The sequence below is a fragment of the Aulonocara sp. 'chitande type north' Nkhata Bay genome, linkage group LG18 (genome assembly GCF_057382095.1).
Source record: "Aulonocara sp. 'chitande type north' Nkhata Bay isolate Kocher_YH1m ecotype deep benthic linkage group LG18, A_spYH_male_GT1.1, whole genome shotgun sequence".
NCBI classification, from domain to species: domain Eukaryota; kingdom Metazoa; phylum Chordata; class Actinopteri; order Cichliformes; family Cichlidae; genus Aulonocara; species Aulonocara sp. 'chitande type north' Nkhata Bay.
The window spans coordinates 33,745,305-33,766,199 of NC_141361.1; the positions used below are offsets into that span (position 1 = coordinate 33,745,305).

General features: G+C 39.6%; 1 protein-coding gene and 2 long non-coding RNA genes across 4 annotated transcripts; 2 read left to right on the forward strand and 1 right to left on the reverse strand.

Annotated features, from left to right (window-relative positions):
• Positions 1-584: 584 nt before the first annotated feature.
• LOC147309039 (uncharacterized) lies at positions 585-4,487 on the reverse strand. 2 transcript variants are annotated; one of them, XR_015125960.1, is made up of 6 exons: positions 4,041-4,487; positions 2,976-3,564; positions 2,103-2,132; positions 1,565-1,633; positions 1,310-1,384; positions 585-952 (listed from the first exon to the last, which is right to left on the reverse strand). It is a non-coding gene; the product is annotated as an uncharacterized LOC147309039 (long non-coding RNA). The 2 variants fall into 2 exon arrangements; XR_015125959.1 differs by having other exon boundaries at positions 2,976-4,485.
• A 31-nt stretch (positions 4,488-4,518) lies between these two features.
• Positions 4,519-6,060, forward strand: LOC147309040 (uncharacterized). Its single transcript, XR_015125961.1, has 2 exons — positions 4,519-4,900; positions 5,528-6,060. It is a non-coding gene; the product is annotated as an uncharacterized LOC147309040 (long non-coding RNA).
• A 1,908-nt stretch (positions 6,061-7,968) lies between these two features.
• On the forward strand, positions 7,969-12,517 carry LOC147309041 (NHL repeat-containing protein 3-like). Its single transcript, XM_086270995.1, has 3 exons — positions 7,969-8,512; positions 10,448-10,650; positions 10,744-12,517. The coding sequence occupies exons 1-3, from the start codon at positions 8,224-8,226 to the stop codon at positions 11,341-11,343; spliced, it is 1,092 nt and encodes a 363-aa protein (XP_086127121.1). The 5' UTR covers positions 7,969-8,223; the 3' UTR covers positions 11,344-12,517.
• The last annotated feature ends 8,378 nt before the right edge of the window (positions 12,518-20,895 follow it).

The window sequence follows — 20,895 nt, forward strand, 5'->3', positions numbered from 1 at the left end:
TTTTGGTGAGTCCGAAGTGTGGCGTCAGTTTCCTCCCATACGGTAAAAAAATATATTTTGAAATATATTTTGAAATATATTTCAAAATATACAAAAATTGGCCAAAAAATATATGCGCTAAAATACATTTCAAAATATATTTATATATTTTGAAATGTATTTTAGCGCATATATTTTTTGGCCAATTTTTGTATATTTTGAAATGTATTTCAAAATATATTTTTTGAAATACATTTCAAAATATATAAATATATTTTGAAATGTATTTTAGCGCATATATTTTTTGGCCAATTTTTGTATATTTTGAAATATATTTCAAAATATAATTGAAAATTAATTAAAAATCTTTCAAAAATATATTTTACCCTTCATATATTTCAGTCGAAGAAAACACATTCACATGTAACAACTGAAAATCTTTATTTGATATCTAAAACAAACACAGCATATAAATCAAGCTAGGAACATACATTATACAACTTTATTTTCATAACATTCTTAAAAATTGTAAAATTTTTAAAAAATAAAAATTATATATATATATATATATATATATATATATATATATATATATATACACACACACACACACACACACACACACACACACACACACACACACATATATATATATACATACATTTTACTATACAAAATGCAACTGCAACAAACACTTATAAGTAACGATACTGTGAATTTGATGTGAACTGCTATTAACACAATAAAAATGTGATCACTCAAAGATGTTTACTGATCAATAACAAGCAGAGGAATACACACACACATATATATATATATATAGATATATATATGTGGGTGTGTACGAACATAAAACATATTTAAAATGTAACTTTTTTTTTCTTTTCCAACAGTCTGAGTTCCCCCAGCTTTGAATTGACTGCAATCCCCAAAGCCCCTCTGGATACATTGGGGAACCTCTTCCTTACCGCCACTGTAACAAACAAAAGTCACAGTTCTAGTACTTTTATCAGAGTTAAAATAAAAACATGATTTAAATTAGCTAGCTTCATTTAGCAAACAGATATTTCCGTTTATAGAGATACAGATATATTTTCCACATAATTTTACCTTTTTTTTCCCCCTCGATGGAAAGTCTATCCAGTTCACATTACAGTAATACTAACACCCCTTTTGGTCATCTATCCTTACTCTCCATCATTCAATCTGTTGACCTTCTTTGTCTGAGTCCAACCACTTCAATGCTTCATCACCTATCTGTGCAATTTTTATTGTTGCAAAGTGAGTTACTTGTGCAGTATGCAATTTTAGATACACAGTCTTCACTTACTATATATGGCTGTCATGGTTTCTTTATCAAGGGCAGTTCTTCGCTCTGCGCCGATGTCTGTTTTGCTGTGTCCTCCTATAAAAAGCATTAACATTTGAGTGTCTGGCTAGTTAAATTTCCAAAAATCTGATCTTTGTTCATCTAAACATTTGAACTACAATATTATGCTTTTTGGTAAAGAAACTGGTGACAGAGAAGTAGGCTTTTTAAAGTACTATTAGCTAACCATTTGAACTGACTTTCAAAGCTGATTACCTTTTAAATTGCTGTGGATCAAAACCTCCAGTGGGAAGGCGGCCATTAGAAGAACACGCACCATTGAACCTGAAAATAACAAAAACAAACAAAAAACAGAACAATATATAGATACTGTTTATATAGGGTAATAAATCTCTTCTGAAGCAATATAGTTCATTTTGGGTGAAAAACAAAACATTCCTCTAAAATATATATACTGACATCAGCAATCAACATCATGATTGTAATTATTTCCTTTTTAGTACATCTACTGCTGTTTGCATGTGTCAAGCACTACGACTGTATCTATGCATATAAATTCACCATATATATCCAGCAAAAATGTTTTGTTATAGTCAAAAGGAAAACAAACAAAGGCATTCAATCAGAGGTGAGAAATTAATTGGGAATATGAATTATAGGTGAACTATTCTTTACCTACTAGCAATCAAGCTTCTTTAACCAAGAAGCTTGAAATATTTGAATGTAAAATAAAATAAATAAATAAATAAATAATAATAAAAATAACATGATGTAATTAAAATGCACAACTTACATTAAGGAAATCTGCATTTGTATCCACAGGCTAAAAGTAAAACAGTAAATGTGTTAGTGATAGTACAGGTATTTGTAAAAAAAAAAAAAAAAAAGAGGCAGTAACTGTGACGCTTCTAGTGGGATGCTAAATGCAGAGATTTATATTTACAGTATAATACTGCATGTACGGGTAACTGTGTTGTGAACTGTAACTGAATATTAGAGAATCTCAGAGAAATTAAATGTATTTATTTTTTGAATTTATCAATCATAAAACCGTCTGTTTTGAAGGCCTGTTACGATAGCGACTTTTTGTTGGTCGGTATATTGCCCCATAAACAATTGCGACAAGTTATGTCATTGTCATTTTAAGACCATTTTATGTCTTTGAATGTATAATCATAATATAACACCATAATAATGCAAGATCTACACACTTTCAATTGACAAACCAACATCTAATTCTTAAAGTATTTAGATCATTGAAATTAGGAATCAAAATATTAGATACCTTAAAAACTTGAATAAATAGTAAATTTTCTAACAAATAGAAAACAATGTTATTTAATGTTATTGTTATGTTATCATTATATTTTATTTTTGTAAATATAATGGCGGATAAATTACATCATCAACAATTATTGAGGTCATGTACATGTATTGTGTGTTAAGTCGATATATCGATTATTGTGATAGGCCTACTGTTTTGGTATCATAACGAGCTTGTCAAACATGCATGACCACTAAACAATGTCTAAGCAGTAGTATTGGTCTGAATGACAACAAACATAACTAGTGTTTTGGAAAATCTGTTAGAAAACAGTTATTTCAATAATTATGATTAGCATGTGACACAGACACCGCATAAAAAACTACAACAACAAATACTTACTTTAGGAGGATGGGGGAGGGCAGCATGAGGTTGAGACTTTGACATCTGTAAAAAACAAATTCATGTATTACAAACAAGTCACTTAAAAATACATTAATGTGGCAGACTGTTCCCTGTTCAGATGCAGTGTATAAGTACAATCAGGGCTGTCACAACAATGGGGTGGGGCCAAGTGGCTGCAACCCTAGGTACAATGTGCAGGTATATATAATTACATATAATATATGTGAATAAAGCAAGAATCTGTTTAGGTTAGTCACTGTGCTGACTGATGCTTGCTAGGTTTATATGATTGCAAACTGCACAAAAACAACAACAGCAACAACATTAATGACAATGACAAACAAAATTACTTACATTTATGTAAATCTCACATTAGGAAGATCTGCATTCGATTTCATGGGCTGAAATAAATAGGCAGAAACATTACTGCTAAAAAAATAAAAAACAAAAACTCTAAAAAGCCTAAAAATGACTTAAAAAGCAAGGAAATGTGGAACATTGTAATTAGCGAACATTAATAAAGCATAACTGTTCTTTGTTTCTAACCTTGGTAAGTACTCTGTAGCCAGAAGGAGAGGTAGGATTTCTGTGAAAGCCAAATTAAATGTGAATAGGCTTTGATAGTTATTGAGAAGGCAGAATAATAAGAAAAGGCAAAAGTACGTCACAATATAATTAATTAAGTTACATATTTTGATTACCAAATTATGGAAGCGTGGAGCTGCCACCCAGGCAAAAGAAAAATAGAGCTGTATCACGTTATGACGTGAAATGTTTATTGTTCTAACATTATGCTTTTCATGTTTGTATAATATAATATCACGTTATTATAATATACATAATTGTCACGTTCGCACAATATTGTACGGACGTGATAATTATGTACATTTTTCGTACAATGTTGTTCAAACATGTTGTTCAAACATGATAGTATATTGTTAGAACGATAAACTTTTCACGTTATAACGTGATATACTTATATTTCTCTTTTGCCTGGGTGGCAGCTCTACGCTTCCGTTCCAAATACACGAGAATAAAGTAATATTATATGGGAAAAGGCACCTGCTAGCTTGATGATGGAGGCTTCTTAGACTGGCCACCCGCCTTGGCTTCTTGTCGCCACTCCACGAAATAAAGGTCCGTTTCCTCCATGCCGGCTAATTATTCATCCTCATTAAAATCTCGTATATGTTCAGTTGGCAGAATTGAGAATTTTACATCTTCCAACCACTTAATTAACGCGAACATAATCGGCTTGTTTCTTCCCGTCTCCTGTATCCGGCCGTTCCTCTCGCTGTCAGATTTCGCGCCTCAGAGACGTCGTTATTTTTCAAAAAAAAAAAAGAAGAAAGAAAGAAAGAAAGAAACAGCAACAACTACTAAAGAGAGTTTTTGCACGTTCATTGCACATTTGTGGGAATGTTTAAATATTTAATTTTTATTAATTACTTTTCATTATATCTTTATTTTTTAAACCACCGTGGCAATGCGCATGCGCATACACTCCTGCACGCAAAGGGCTTTGGAATTGACGTAATGTCGCAATGCATTGTGGGAGCGCAGCACCATCTTGGCAGGTCACGAATCAAAACAAGATTGCTACGAACCATTCTGAAACGTAGCTCAAAAGAAAATGACGGTATAGAGACAGATTCTGTCCAGATGCAAAGAGACGGTACTTGATTGTTAAAATGTGGACCCGTATGAAATATAGCCGTGGAGTAGAAACCCTGAAGACCAAACCGCTATTGACTTAGCATGATCTACTCTCATACCTTGTCTGTGGAGTCAGAGCATACACGGCGCACCAATTTCGCAATTATAAATCTCTGGAGGCGCACATCCAATTCACCAAGGACTGGGTACAAGATTTGGCTATTTTTAAGCCTCCACGTTGTGAGTACGCCGTCATTCAAGCAAAGGTAAGTCAGCTTGAGTACTGCGAGTAAAATGCGTTTGATTCCCCCCAGCATTCAAATTAGTGCTAGCAAAAATTCATTCGTGAGGGGGAAATTACAGTGAGAACATGTAGAGGCTCTGTTAGAGGGATAACATAGTGAGTTCAGTGCATTGATGTGACATTGTCCTGAAGGATTTAGTTATTCTTTATGGTTAAAGAAATTGCCCTAATTAATTCATATTTATTATAAATAATCCTAATTACACATCTTGCTTCCTTGTTTGTGTCCTGTGTCACTAAAAATACATTCTGTTTTAGTTTTATACATTGATTAATGACCTGCAGAATCTGCTTGTCATATTAGGTGTCCATAGTTGTCACTTAAAGTCGAACTTTATGTTTTCTCCCTCTTGAAAGTGATTACATCCTTGCATTACATACTTTAGATTCATTTTTTGCTGATAGGTTTCTAAAAAGAAACATGCAGATTTAGAATATAACATGCAGCGTTCTATAGATGGATACATAAAAACACTTTATTTGTTACATTTATGATAAATGGATTTGAAAGTAAATAAAACACATTTGTGTCGGACTTGGCTTATTAAAGTTCTTGTCTTTAAATGAACTTTGTCTGTGTGTGTTTTAGGTCCTGCACTCTTAAAGACTGAATTGCAGCATTGCAGCCACAGGTCATTGTGAGCATCACAGGGAAGGTTGAAGCCGCCCACTGCAGCTGTATGGCTAGAGTCGTGGAGACTTGCAGCCATGTCACTGCTCTTCTGTTTAATGTAGAAGCAACAGTGAGGATCTGTGGCACAAGGACTGTTACAGATGAACCTGCATACTGGGTTTTGCTGGGTAATATGACCAAGATACAGCCAGAGGTTGGCCATAAGATAGACTTCTCCTCTTCAGCTGCCCAAAAAAAAGGTTCTTGATCAAAACATAAACAGACCATTCGTTGTGACAGGTAAAAGAAGCCATCCTCAAAAAAGAAAGGTTCCACCTGCTACTGTGGAGGAGTTGGATCAACTGATGGGACAATATTTTTCCAAGCATAGTTCTGTTCTGAATAACCCATAATGTTTTAATTTAGGGGGCCATGTAAATACTTTGCATTTACTGAATATGTACTTACTAAATACCACTGTTCAAAAGTTGAATAAAGAAACAAAGAAATGTTTGCCTATTTTTAATTAAAAGCACTTTGTCGAACATCACATCAGTTACAATGTAGAAAAAATGTTATGTATAGTTTACAAATGACAAAATGTTCACATAAAATCATGACAGCATTTGTATAATATCACCCACTACTAGCATTCTGTAATTTACTGTCTCTTTTGAAAACTTATCACTACATAAACAGCACAAGACTTAAAAGTATTTAACAAGAGCATTTTTCCCTGGTTTTACTACCACACTGGGGCACATGTTCACCAAAACGCAGCAAACCTTTGCCATCTTATCCAGGAAGGTCACCTTTTTACCCTCACATGGAAGAAGTAATCTGATTGGCATGGTGGTATGTAGCATGTAGTTTGAAGCAGGGATTTCGTAGTGCCCCATGTGTAGTGTTGGAACCCAGTCAGGATTTGTTTCATTCATTTCATAGGCTGGTTTGTTGCAATAATGCCAAATAATTAGCAACTCTATAAATAGAAGGTAGTTCTGCATGTTTGTTCTAAGTTTGTGCTATTGAAAATAAAATTAACAGGCTATAAATAATAATATGAACTTATTTAGAACTTACCTGAATGAAAATACTGGAGCACACCAACAGATATCTGTGGCTGGTAGAGAACTGAATATCAGCTCGTCTCACAGCTGCTATCCAGGCTAGACGCCTTCTTTTGGTAACATCCAACACATAAGCTCCCTCATGATGTTTCCAGGTGAGGAAACAATGAAAAGAGAGCCTGTTTTCAAGCTTATTCCTTTGTCGGTAGTGCAATCTAACATTACAACCGACCGCACAGCAAGCATTTGTTTGGCCTGCTAATATGGCGCCTTGACCAAAAATCCTGGCTACGCCCCATCCCATAAGATCACGCTCCAGAGCCCTATTAACGTACGGATCTAGAAAGAAGACGCTGCATTTTTAACTCTGAGGGAGGTGGAGAATGAGCCTATTTCCAAAACAGTGGAGTGTGTTCCTTTAAGTACTAAATTGTATATATTGTCAAAAACTAAAGTGTACATAGCAGTTGTTGTATCTTGTTTACTGTATCACTGACAGATAATTTCAAAGTCAATGAATGCTACATTATAGTGAGATATTGTGTAATGTGAAATACTGTAAGCAAATGAATAAACAACCTAATTCGTGATAGACCTTTGACTCTGTTTTGTTTGAATCCAACTGTTTTTTGCAGATGTGCATAAAACATGTTACTTTTAGTATTGTTATCATTATCATCATTATTGCACTAAATATATTTTAAATAAAGGATACTTTGATATACATTCTACTGTAAGGTTGGAAATGTATTTTCTTCACCCTAAAATATGTTTTGAAATGTATTTTGGTTTGAAAGAAATATATTTTCAATTTCAAAAATATATTTTTTTGGAGCATCACAAATACAAAATATATTTACCATATATTTGAAATATATTTTGGCCAGGAAAAATGTATTTTTTTACCGTATGGGCTGTTCTTAGCTGACAGTTGTGCCCCCCACTGTGGGGGCCCCACTGTGGTCTTCTGTTGCTGTAACACAGATATGTAAATAACGCAGAGTCATAAAGATACACGCAAAAGAGGTCATTTCTTTAACGCTGTCTGTAAATCCCGCTGACTACAGCTCATTCATTACACATAAAACCAGACAGGGAAACACAGGCATCACCGAGCATCCTCCTCCTCCTGCTGCTGATTCAAGCGACCGGAAATAGAAATGTTTCTGTAAAAATAAAACCTCAACGATATTCATATGTTAGCTTGTTTATGCTACGTTATATATTAAATCTCATGGGTCTATTTTTTAAATTCATCTTTATTCAGTGGTTATTTCTGAACTCGAATGAATCTAGTTTTTTCTTTTCTTTTTCTTCACGCGGTTTTATTGCGACATAATAAACAGAAATGCTTTGCGTGCTTGTCTCACGTGACAGCCTGTTTTGTTTTCGTTTAGTGCTGAAGAGGAAGTGTCTTTCTGTTTGGTCGGTGGGATTCAAATATATAAGACAATCGCGAGCTTTTAACCGTATAATATCTTAGCAGGTATCGTACGAAGGTTCTGCTTGTTCCGTAGCCCGTGTAGCTAAGCCGACTTCCGCCTGTGCGTCCTGCGCGGACACGTACGCAGCATCCTGGCAGCTTTAAAACGAGAGTGTTAAATGAAGTACACGCCAACAGCAAAACCACTGATGCTGATGACAAAGACAAGTCATACGTGTTTGATCGTTTCCAGCATGGCCTCTTTGGTCCTGCTCATGATGGTGCTTTACGGGACCATGAGCAGCCAGCAGCCGGGCGGCTCGAGCCTCAGACACGACTACCAGCTGCTGGGCAGACCCCTGTACAAACTGGATCTGAGCTGGCCCAAGAACCCGGAGCTCTACACCGGAGACGTGTTTGGAGTGGCAGTCAACCAGTATGCTGGGGTGGTGTATGTGGCTCAGAGAGGTAATCACACTCTGTTGGTAAAGTACTTCAGAGTCAAACATCATAATGGTGACTGCGTCATCAGTGTGTCAGTGCAGATGAAGATGATCTTAATTGTTATCTGTTACGATAAGGTCGACATTTGGAAACTGCTTCATTACAGAAGTTAATTTAAACACAACAAATATAATAAAGGTAGTAAAACAGTGCTGCTGAGGTCAGATGAAGTAGCTCACTGTATCAGAGTGTAAGGGCACCAGGTGGCAGCGATGCTTTTATAGATGTTGCCAACGCAACCCAGTGTGGAGCAGGGCTGGACTGGGACACAAAAGGGGCCCAGGCATTTTGAGTAGAGCCCCCAGGTATTGTAGGAAAAGCTACAAAGCCTTTGAATGAAACACTGCAGTGACAGTGATGTACAGTCTTGTTGGTATATGTATGATTTCTATACAGGTTACATCAGATGACCACTTTAGTTTAAAGATTCAGATAAATATTTATTAAAAGTGAGACATTTTAAATAAGAATAAGACAGAAAAGTATTTCTTTGTGCCCCCCTCTCCCTGTTAATGCCCTACCTGGCCCCCTAGCAAAACTTTGCTAGATCCGCACCTGCACAGCCAGCTGTCAGCTGCTTAGAAAAGGATCCTGGTGTTATTTGTCTCTCAGAAACAGTTCATAACTTCAACTCATCCATGTCACCTAAAAGGTAAACCTGTTTCTCCATCACAGCTCTGATGATCCAGTAAGGACATCTCCTGGTTTCATCTTCATGTTTCCCTCTCACCAGATAACCAAACCATATCATGACCAGCAGCTTTACAGCTGTGGCTCCAGCAAACATCAGCTGATACTAGAAATTAATATTAAATAAATTCTAACAACAGCTGATCAAGCTTGAACGTGCTGCTGTTGTTTAGCGCGACATCTGCTGGTTTCCTCTTTCTGGCACAGAGTGGGCGATAAACAAACAAGAGAGAAAAGCCGATCAGCTGATCATTGATCAGTTTCATGATTGAAGTAGCAACAGGAGAGAATGAGAGGAGAAGAGGCAGCTGTGCAGCGTAAAGACAGAATAAATCCAGCTTTGTAGCTGAAGTCTGGGACGAATCAATACTATTTTCTTCTGTGTATCTGTGATAAGACAAGGGGGCGGGTGCATCTGACCTCCTCGGCTGTAATTGGTCCATTTCAGAATTGATCATGGCACATTGTCCAATCAACCACCTTTCATTGTTTATGCCATTACAAAATAAGCAAAAACCAAAAAACCTTGGCCCGTAAAAACGAAAAATCACCATCGGCCGAAGGCTGGTCAGCTGTGGTGTGGAGGGACATCTGTGTGTGGTATTTAGTACATGATACAGCGCAGTTTTGAATCTGTGAATGTATTATCAAGGTATCTGTAATCTGAGTAGATACACCGAAAGAAGAAGATGATTTTAAAAAAGAAAAAATCACTCAGAAAATTATAAAACGTCAGTACACACAAGGGGTTTGACATTGTGCTGCAGTTCTCTGTTTAACAAGTGCATCAGTTTGTGGACAAACAAATTCTGCAGTGTCACAGTTTTGTGGTCAGTCGTGTAATAATCAGCAGTTATTTCTCTTCTCCTCCTTTAAATGAAGCACATGTCAGCTCTCAGTCCATTTAACCCAGCATGTCAGCACATCTTTCAGCTTATCCCACACCGCTGCGACCTCTCCCTCTCTCACACATGCACAGCATCATACAGTTCACATGCAGATCTTGTTAGTAAGAGAGTCGCTGCATCAAGCTGACTTGTAGAGCTCCTCATGGACAAACACCAGCTCACATCATTGACCTTTTACAGCCATACGTCCTCAGCAGGGACTAAAACTAAAGGACACCAAGCTTTGTTAAATGCTGGCTGCATGTGGAGTCTGATGCAGTGCAGCATATATGTCACTGTGCTTGCATTTACTTTCCTTTAGGTGACAACGCTCCGAAGGTGCTGGTGTTCACTACAGACGGAGATTACCTCATGTCCTGGAATACAACCACCCTGGAGAAGCCTCATGGAATATTTCTAGCAGATGCAGCTTCATCGAACCCCACCGTGTGGATCACAGATGTGGGGAACGGCCCGTATGGTCACTGCATCAAACGTTACACGCCATCAGGAAAGTTGCTACAGGTGATTTGGTGCTAAGTAAAGCTGTTTCTGAAGTATCTAGTGTGATTCTAGGAATAGAAAACATCCTGTTGATTCTCGATTTGTTCGTCTCAGGTGCTTGGAACGCCAGGAAAAGCAGGTTCTGGACTGGACCCCCTGCAGTTTGATCAGCCCGCCGAGATATTTGTCCACGACTCTGGGGAAATTTATATTGTGGACGGTGATGGAGGGATGAACAACCGCCTCATTAAGCTGTCCAAAGAGCAGAAGGTGATGTGGATGCATGGAGAGAAAGGACAAGGCCTAGCTCAGTTCTACATCCCACACAGCGTGACCGTGGACACGGCCCAGAGGGTGTGGGTGGCTGACAGAGGAAACAAGAGGATCCAGGTTTTTAATTCTGTCACCGGGGAGTGGCTGGGGACGTGGGGGAGCTGCTTTACTGAAGATGCACCCTATTCTGTGCGCCTTACCCCAGACAAAAAGTACTTTGTTGTTGTCCAGCTCAACACCAATCAGATTTCACTGCTGGATGCGCCGCCTGTAGGCATGATTGGCCAGTGCAGAGTGGTCAGTGTGATCCAGTTGGCTGATGATGTGAAGCCCCACTTGGTAGACCTAGACCTGAAAACTGGGGCTCTGTATGTGGCTGAGATCGGAGCTCAACAAGCACAGAAGTTCACCCCCTTTAGTCTGGGTGAAAACTTCCTGTGACACAAGCTAAAACAGCCTGACTGATCATAAACGGTTTATGATCGAGCGTCAACAAACAGGATGTTTAATCCTTTTAATTAGCTGGCTTGAATCAAAAATCAAAAGGGGCTCTATCGTGTACTTTACAACTCTTTTTCTTTCTGGGACTCCACTACAGCAGCTTTGCATGATCACAGTAAGCCCACTGAGGCCCAAGTTTAATCCATGACAGCCCCAACTTTAAACTCTAACCGGAGACAGTCCGGATATTTCTGTGGTTTAGAAAATGTTCTGCTGAGTATCAGGGAACAAACCACTCACCAAAACAAACTAACACGTTCTCTAGAATATAGGGCTAGACTTGGGGTCCAATCACTAATAGAGGGTTAAAGAAACTGCCCTTTATTTTAAAGTGAACTTTAAAACTGAAAAGTAGTACAATTTCACAGCCTTTTGCTCAGTGGAGTTAATTTTACCTCCTTAGTTGAAGCCTGTCCTCATTAAATGTGAACAAACAGTTTAGTCTTGTAGACATGCACGAAGAGGGGAGATGAAATGAGGTCTCCTTTAAGCAAAGACTGGTCTCAGATTCACTTCAGTTGAATTCAGTTGTATTTACATAGTGCCAATCTACAACAGCAGTTGCCTCAGAGTGTTTTATATTGTGATGTAAAAACGATATGACAGTAATAGACAGAAACCCCTCTGAGCAGGCAGAACCAGGCCCCTCCGGCCCGGCGGCTGAAGGAGAAGAGAGCAAAGAGACAAACTCGAGCCAGAGTTAATCACTGATGATTAGATCCTGCGTTACAACAACGTCTTGTTCTTTCAGCTACTTTTCAGATTTTGTCTTTTGTCAAAATAAGATAAAGGTGAAACAGAGTATCATGGTGATTTGTTTTATCAGGCTGTTGTTGTCGGTCCTCGCTGTAGTCACGTGCCATTTGTAATGTTCTGATTTTGCACTGTTTCAGCAGATCAGAGCCTCTCTGAGATGTGTTCCTTCTTTGCTGCAGACACTTTAAGTTTGTGTGTTTTGCCTGAACCAGAATCTGGTTCAGGCAAAAGGCTGGAGCTGTTCTGATAATATCATCTGATAATGTTGTTAATTCATGTATGATTGATTTGTGTTTTTTGACACAGCAGATGTGTAAAATGCTGCAAAATATTTACATTAAAATCCATCCTAATGCTGTCAGCACTCATCATTGAACACGAGCAGCCATAAAGCTGTGTCCATCACGTGGTCAGAGTCTAATCTGGCCTCTGTTCCTTGAGCACAACGAGTGGTTTGCATGTTGTTGGAAACAGGATTGTACATCTAGAATCAAGGTGTTTCCTAACTGTAGTTTCTGACTTGGCTAAATGTTGTGAAAGACTTTTCTCCACAGTCATTCACTTTGAGTTATGCTGTGCTTTGCACGGCAATAGTCACCCGCCACCATCATCACCGTGCAGTGCAAGAATCTGCTTTGCTCAGATGAGACATGCTTTAGTGTTTAGAGTAACGGGATTGTTGTATATATTCTCCCCTCATAAAATTCATCGACCGCAGCTGTTTGTGGAGGCTTGTACATCAGTGCAATGGAATACGATTTATGGGCAGTTTAACGTTCTGACTTTGTTTGTTTGGCTTCTTCCAGTAACAACTCAATGATACATTAGAACGTGACAGCAGTCGGGATTTGATCAGGAAAATCAGCCTAAAGTATGAAGCCTGATAATGCAGATCCATAACAAGGGTCTGGTTATGGGAAGAGCCTTATAACATACACTGCTGAGCAGCAGGGGAGTGAGGAACAGGTGACTGCATAAGTCAGGTGACTACAGTCACATGGCTGACAAACAGGCAGAACACGTTTACTGAGCAGGGTCAGAAATCAGATTTAGTGCGTGTTAGATTTGTATTGTTGATTGTCATTTATGCTTAGAAATATTTACTTCTATATGCTTAGAGTTTTGTAATTAGTTGTAGATTGGTAGAGGTTTTGATCCTTGATAGTCTGCAAACTTTGTGTGTATTAGACAGCACTTTGGGAGCATGAGAGGTCATACCGTGTCTTATTGTTTTATGGTAGGATTAACGTAGTTGCGTCTGTTCGAGTCTAAGTGCTCTTTGTTTAGATGAACTGCAGGACTTCCTCACCGTGTTATCTAGGATGAACCATCTAGGGGGAGGGGGAGGCTACCCTCTTCCTGACCAACAATGTTTGACCCTTTGATCAGCAGTCCACACACACACACACACACACACAGGCAGGTACTCTTTGTGTGTATGTAGACGTCATATGTTAATGAACTTATGCATATTCATGTAACCTCAATAAAAGAACAGTGGTACGGGAGAACGGACGAGAGCAACTGGGGTCAAGCGAAGGAACGGTGCCTGTCCGGTTCTCTCCCGTGCACGAGAAACATGAAGAAGCTTGCCTACTTGTGTCTTGCTTTGCAGTGTAATTATATTGTCTTCAACGTTCCAGCGGATGGGTTCAAGCTACAAACCTATCAGTGCGTCTGAATCTTAGTCAGAATATCTCAGCCTCTACTGCTTTGGTTACTCGTAGATCACCTATGTTTCTTCCATAATTTCATTATAAATCATTGTTTATATTCATTGTGTTTAAGAACCGTTGCCACTCACTGGTTTACGACATTAATCTGTGATCCCATGAGGCACATTTTCAGACTTGTTGGAGACTGCTGTAATATGTAAACAGTCGGTCTGTGTAGTTTCAAAAGATCATTTTCCAATACTGAGTTCATCCAAACATGTATTACTGTCTGCTCTAAATGCAACTACAATTTAAATCCTTTACGTTCAATAATAGTCCGTATTTGGGAAATTGATTTGCAGAATATCAACACATCAAACAACACACAAAGGTGTCAGGTCACTTTAAGTAGCATCCAGTAAGGGTCCCTGTCTGTCTGTCTGAAGCGCTTTTATTTTGGTGGACTGTGTTTAGGTGCTACCACTAGGTGGAGCTGTAGCCACATAGTTTGTACGTCTCTCCTGCTTCTACAGCTGAACGCCAATAAAGAAATACAGCATGATGAATCTCTTCATCCTTCATTAATGTTATTGATTCACTTTGAAAGGAAGGAACTAACTAACATATTCATGTCCACACTCTGGCCTGTAAACAACCTTTTTCCTCTGACTGAATAACACACGAGAGTCTCTCAGTAACGAGGAAGCTGTCCTGGGGTCAGTTTAAGCACGTTTGCAAGGTTTTTTGTGTTGGGCCTGGAATCTGTTAGAAACAGGAATGGGTGTGTGACGCATTGAATGAACAGACACTGTTCAGCTGCAACAGCACATGTGATATCAAAGGAGAGGTAGAAGCACCTCGTGTAGGTCAAACTGAACAATGCTGATTTTATTAAAATGTGCTAACCTCAGCCTTAATGCTCATTTGGGCTTATTTCCCAACTGATTTCATCCTCAGTTATTAAAATTATTTGTAAGAGAAACTTTCAATGAAAATAACTGTTGGTTTCACCAACGTAATGTCAACGTTGTTAAAAGTTTCAAAATATGATTGGGGACATAAAACACAGGGACATAAAGGTGCTGGCAATATTTGTAATTACATTCTGCAAACAGCAGCAAACCCGGGGCTGTTGGAGCCTCGGTGCTCAGTGTGCTCAACTAAAATACTTTCAAACAAACAAAGAACATGCCAAACAGTAAAAGTCCAAGTTCAGGCTGTTTAATTCTTTAAAAAGGTTAATTGAGGTTAGTGTTCAGAATAACAGCCTGACCTATAAGGAACAGTGCTCTCTGTACTGTTCTGCCCTCGCCAGTGTCTTAGAGGAACTCTGTAGGCGTCCATGCAAACAACAGAAAAATGTGAATTGACTAATGCCTCATTGAATAAAAAGAGAGAAGCAAGAGAGATTCAGGAAAAGAGCAGAGAAAGATGGGAGGACTCGGGGAAGAAAGGGGAACTATACCGAGATGTGTGTGAGAGGGAACGGGGTCACATGGATAGGAAGATGAAGGGGTACAGATGAATAAAATGCCACACAAAGCTTGGTAACACAGTGGGGTCATTGTTGCCCCGTTGTAGTGGCCTCTCAACACAGGAGCACTAATGAAAGAAGAGAAGACGGGCGAGGAGAGCGCAGAGAGATGTAGCAGCCCCGCGCTAGGAGCTGTGCACTGGGCACTGTGCACTGGGCACTGTGATGGTACCGCAGAGGAGAGCCAGAGCGTCTCAGCAAGGTCAGGGTTCAGAAATCATGAGTCTCAATTCCTTTGATTCACTTTGATCATTTCATCTTAATTTATTTAGATATTACATTTTCTACATGTATAGACAACGTCTCGTTCGCGGCACATTTTAAATAAAGACTGTGGCAGGCTGCAGACCCTGCCATCTGACCTATCCTCTCCCTCTGGGACAAACACAGCTCTTTGAAGGCAACTACAAAGCTCATCCTTCTGACCTCATTTCCAGTCAAGCATCTCAGTCTCAGTAAATGCTCAAAATTAGTATAATTACCCTGCCAGGTAATTATACGAGCTATTGCATTCATTTCTTGATCTTCATGTAACTCAGCTGGCTTTCTTCAGGGTAATATTAATATTTCATCCTGCTAGTCTATATGATCTGTCTGCTAGTTCAGTAGTTTGGACAATCGTCTCACAGCGCTAACTAGTAATCCTAGTGCTAGTAATGCTGTTGGTTTTATTAACTTAAACAACTGCTAATTTGTTAGAATACATACAATTCTACAGTGTCATCAAGCTAGTCATAGAATACAAAGGACTGCATGCACTAATTAATGTTGTGTTCAGTGGAACAATGAGCACAAACACAGGACACACAGGGAGGATTTTTATGGTTTATTATTGTTGTCTTTGTTGTTTTTCTTTTGAAAAACAAAACAAAAAGAAAACGTTCAACCCTGAAACTCTGGAATCTAGTAAATAGAAACATGAAGTATAATATATAATTTGACAGTATTTGAAATATGCATTTAATAACATGAAAGAGAGTGTGTGGGATTTCTTCGATCCTCTGTGGACGAGTCTCGTTGCTGCTCTTGCCCCGTGACCACCTCGGCCTGACGAGTAAACACAACGCTCTCTGCTGCTGCTCCTCAGGTTTCTCGCTGCATTCTCACTCGGGGGAAGCTTCACGCCCCCTGCGAGTATCTTCCTGCGACAGGTACTTCTGCTTTTCCCGATCAGCGTGCAGCTGTCGGGGATGTGTGTGTCGTTCCTGTTGACTTCCATATAATATAAAGGAATGTGAGTGTAGGAGTTGTCCTATTCTGCACACCAGGATGGTCCCACCGACACACACTTTGTGCATCTGCATCACACTTTCCTTATCACGCACGTTTCTTTTTGCTTGGCATTCTCACTCTCATACAGCTTTTGTTCTCCTTGTTCTCCTCTTCTTTTATGGTTTCTGCCTCGTTGGCTGTTTTGCTGACAGGCTCCAGCTGGATGTCATGGCTCGGAGAGAGGCGGGATCCTGAGTGTGTAGGTTGGTCTTTAGAGGCCTTCTGTATGGGGAAAGCCCACACAGTTCACCCACACACCTTCCACGCACACCCAGGAGGGATTCCACTCACCACAAAGGGCACTTCCCTGTTAGAGCTATTCATTTGTTAAACGTGTCATATTAAGGACTGAGCAGTCCCCCCTCCACCCTCTTTTTAAAAACCTGGTCAGGAAAATGAATAAAAATGTTACCAAGTTAAAATCAAAGTGTTTAGTTTGATGTTTCAGTGACAGCAGTGGCGCTCAGCTCTGCGGCTGCATCTTGTAACCAGGATCAAACACAACTTCATCAGAATCCTGCCAAACGCTTGTGTCTGAGTGTTAAATGACTATTAGTAACTTAAAAACATCCAGATAATGATCATAAATGGTTCACATCTATTAGTGAACATTATTCTTATCATTTCCTTGTCTAACAGTAAAAACTAGTAACTAAACTTTTATATAATTTGCATTCATTATTATAACGTTTTACAATTGATACAATTGCTCATGTCTTAATCTCGCAGAGGGTAGAAAGAACATCCATTTTTACTTTTTTAAAAATCTATTTTGTATATATGTGTGGTGTAATCATTTCTGATGGTGTGACAAATTATTTTCAGTTGCTGAAACGTGCGCTGGATGCATCAGGGCCATGCAGGACAGCTGTATGTGGGTTTCTTTCTTTGTTTTTATCGTCTTGATTTGACAGATGTGACATGAATTTAAAACGGAAAGTAATTTACTTAAATGCCACATGTCTGCCTCACTCTTTGCCTAATGAAGACTTTGAGGAATTCAAACATTACCTGTTTTCACTCAGTTAAATATTAGACAGCTTCTATCTGCCCATTGTGCAGATAGAAATGTGTGCAAACCGTGTGCAGGGCAGGAACAGCTATATCACTAACACAGCTGCAGCTCTTTGCAAGCATCTGTACAGACAGCACACTAATGCAGCCTGCTAACAAAAGCAGTGATGAGTTTATAGCAGTGTGAACTCCATTTCTACCTGTACATGTATCTGCAGTAGAATGTGGAGGTTGTATTGACACTGCATTGAATTCAGCACACTGTGTGATGCAGTGGGACATTATTCATGTTATTACATACAAAAGTTGTCTGTGGTAAGCACTTTTCTGCTCTGCACGAGCACTCAAAGCGCTTTCATTCCCCCATCCACACATGCAGTTTATTAAACCTTCACACACATTTTATCGGCGTCTCCAGTGACCAACTCTGGCTTCGGTATCTTGTTCTTGGACGCGTAGAACTGGAGCAGCAAAGGATCGAGCCACCTGCTCTACCTCCTGACACACAGCACGACGAGCTCCGATAAAGTCATCTTGAAAATGCAGATTATTTTTCCCATCACTTCACACCCACTCACTGACTTCTCGCTGTAGCAGAAAGCTAAAGGCATGCATGGACATTACTGCTGCTGTGTCGTCAGTCCTGTCATGTCCTGTCAAATACACAAAGACACGGGAAGATGGATGAGTTGTGGCATTGTACATGTGATGGCGCACTGATGGCGCTCTTTCTACACTTAAGGAGGTAAACAAATATCAGATAACTGCAGGCAGACATACTGCTGGTTCTTTAATCAGTCTTACACATTACTTTGGATCAACTGTGGGCAAAAATCCTGGAAAATCACAGCACACGTCAGCTGAGCTCAGGAAGATCGTTTAAATGATTAAAAGCAGAACAAAAGTTAAACTGACAGAGTTTCTTTGACACAGAGAAATGAGATGTCTGAATTTACTTATGTAAAGCCTGGGAATAGCAGTCCTGAGGGGCTGGGGACAAAAGAAACAGCAGGGGGTAAAAGAGTACACTGGTGACTGTCTGGACACACACACACACACACACACACACGCACACACACACACACACACACACACACACACACACACACACACACACACACACAGTAAATACATTAAGCTTTTAGTGATCAACACTATCATCAGAGCCACAAAGAAACTAAACTCCAAAACTAAACAGAGCAATGAGATCCAGCTCTTGCTCAAGCCGACAGTAATAACACGACAGTCTACGTAACTGCAGACGTGAACTGTTCTCTGTCAATCATCGATATCTAAATATCATCAGAAATGGTATCTGGTTCTACACGATGGACAAATCACCTCCGACAGAAGAAAGAAGGAGCAGTCGGGGCTGACAGATCGTATGGAGCTACCGGCCGTGCGGAGGCTGGGTGTACTGACCATCACCTTGGAGATGGATACCTGCAGTTTTGTAGCGTAGCACCGGCACATTAAAAGAGTGCACGACATGTGCAGAAAATGTGCTGTGTCGGTTTAGTTTATGAGACCCGTGACACATTTTTTTCAGCATGTATGTAAACCTCGTAATCATTCTTTCACCTGCAGAGAGCTTCCTGACCTTCATTACAGACGGTTCATGGCTTCTGTTTCACAGGTTTAGTACCAAAGGATTATCTTTGTATTACAGTATGATGCTGACTTTGTCAGAAAAGCTTTAATGTTTCGGTGGGCTCTTTAAACAGGAGGCAGAGAGTTTTTCACTTGTGCCTGAAAAATCAAAACAATTAGCTGCTCGTGATTACAGCCTATTTTATTCATTATTTCCTGGTTCATAAAATTCTATTGATGCATAATGATATCTAAAGATCTAGCGATTTGGTCCGGTACCATAAAGTTATCATTTCATTAGTAATCATAATGGTCTCAATAGTTTTTGTAAAATTTCCTGTTAAACTTGAAAATAAATGATGACTTTAGTAAACAGATCAGACTTCAGTTGATTAAATAAACTACCAGGATTCTGTGAGGAGACAGGAGCCTGTCCGACCTGCTCTGGATGCTCTATATTGCCAGTGTGTATGAGACTGTCGCGCTTTGGTTTTTGGCCAAAGTGATTTTGATTTGTGTTTGTCAAATAGAATAAAACACTGATCCTGTTCAGATCTTCTGTCCACTCGGATTACCCAGTGATGAGCACACAAATGAAACGGGTACAGTATCGTTCCCCGGCAGAAACACTGCATCAGTTCCTGTCTGTGGTTGAACATTAACAGGCTGTGAATAGGACTGAATGTAGCTCCTGCTCTTCTGCTGCATCCTGAGGCCCTGCTGAGAGAGACAGGACACTGCTGGTGTCTCGACACCACTGAGCCCTTCAGCCACATCCGTCTTTGTTTGTCCGGACAGGACAAGACAGTGATGACAACATGTCAGCCATAATAGCCTGGTTTGTAGTTTTCTGCTATAGCAGGAACTCAGTCAGCGGCTGGCTGTGACAGAGGAAGCAGGGAGGCAGATGAGAAGCATTATGCTGAGCTTTTAGACTCGTTCCATCAAGATGCTTGTTGTCACAATTTGTTTTTCCACTGCTCTGCTGACGACCCACCACCACATTTCAACTGGGCTGACTGGGCCATTGCACCTTGTTGCTTTTCTTTTCTTTAGACATTCTCTTGTAGATTTGTGTGCCTGGGATTTACATCCTATTACATGATGCAGTTTCAGCCACGCTGTAGCTCACAGAGCCATGTCTTTATATTTTCCTCTTAAGTGCTTTGCAGAGGAGTTCATGATTGACTCAGCGACTGCATGGTGCCCAGGTGCTGCAAAACAAGTCCAAATCATCATCTGTGTGCACGGTATTGGTTTAAGGTGTTTCTGCTGACGTGCTGTTTGGTTTCCTCCAAACATGCAGCCGTGCATCACGGACAAACTTTGGTGTGAGCTGTCCAAACAACATCGTTGCAGACGTTTGGTCCTTTGTTCAAATGCAACTTTGTGCTTTGTAGAGAGAAGTGGCAGGCCTTCCAAACACATCATACCTGTTCAGTCAGAACTTAAACATGTGGCATGCTAACTGAAGTCTGTTGAGTCTGAGACCTCTTGTGATTTTGCAGTTTCTCTGATCATTGCCGTCTGATCTTTGGATAGATTTACTGGAATGTCCACTCCTGGGAATTCTGAATGTTTTCCTTTACTGCTCATTGGAGAATAATAGACGTTAAAATGTTTAGAATCAGCCTCGTAGTCCCTCCCACATTGATGCGCCACACTGCAAAA

Excerpts from the sequence above, each read along its gene's own strand:
- LOC147309041 (XM_086270995.1), top strand. The coding sequence starts at position 8,224 with ATGAAGTACACGCCAACAGCAAAACCACTGATGCTGATGACAAAGACA. Across the intron at positions 8,513-10,447 it reads GGTGTATGTGGCTCAGAGAG|GTGACAACGCTCCGAAGGTG; the intron begins GTAATCACACTC and ends ACTTTCCTTTAG. Across the intron at positions 10,651-10,743 it reads CATCAGGAAAGTTGCTACAG|GTGCTTGGAACGCCAGGAAA; the intron begins GTGATTTGGTGC and ends TGTTCGTCTCAG.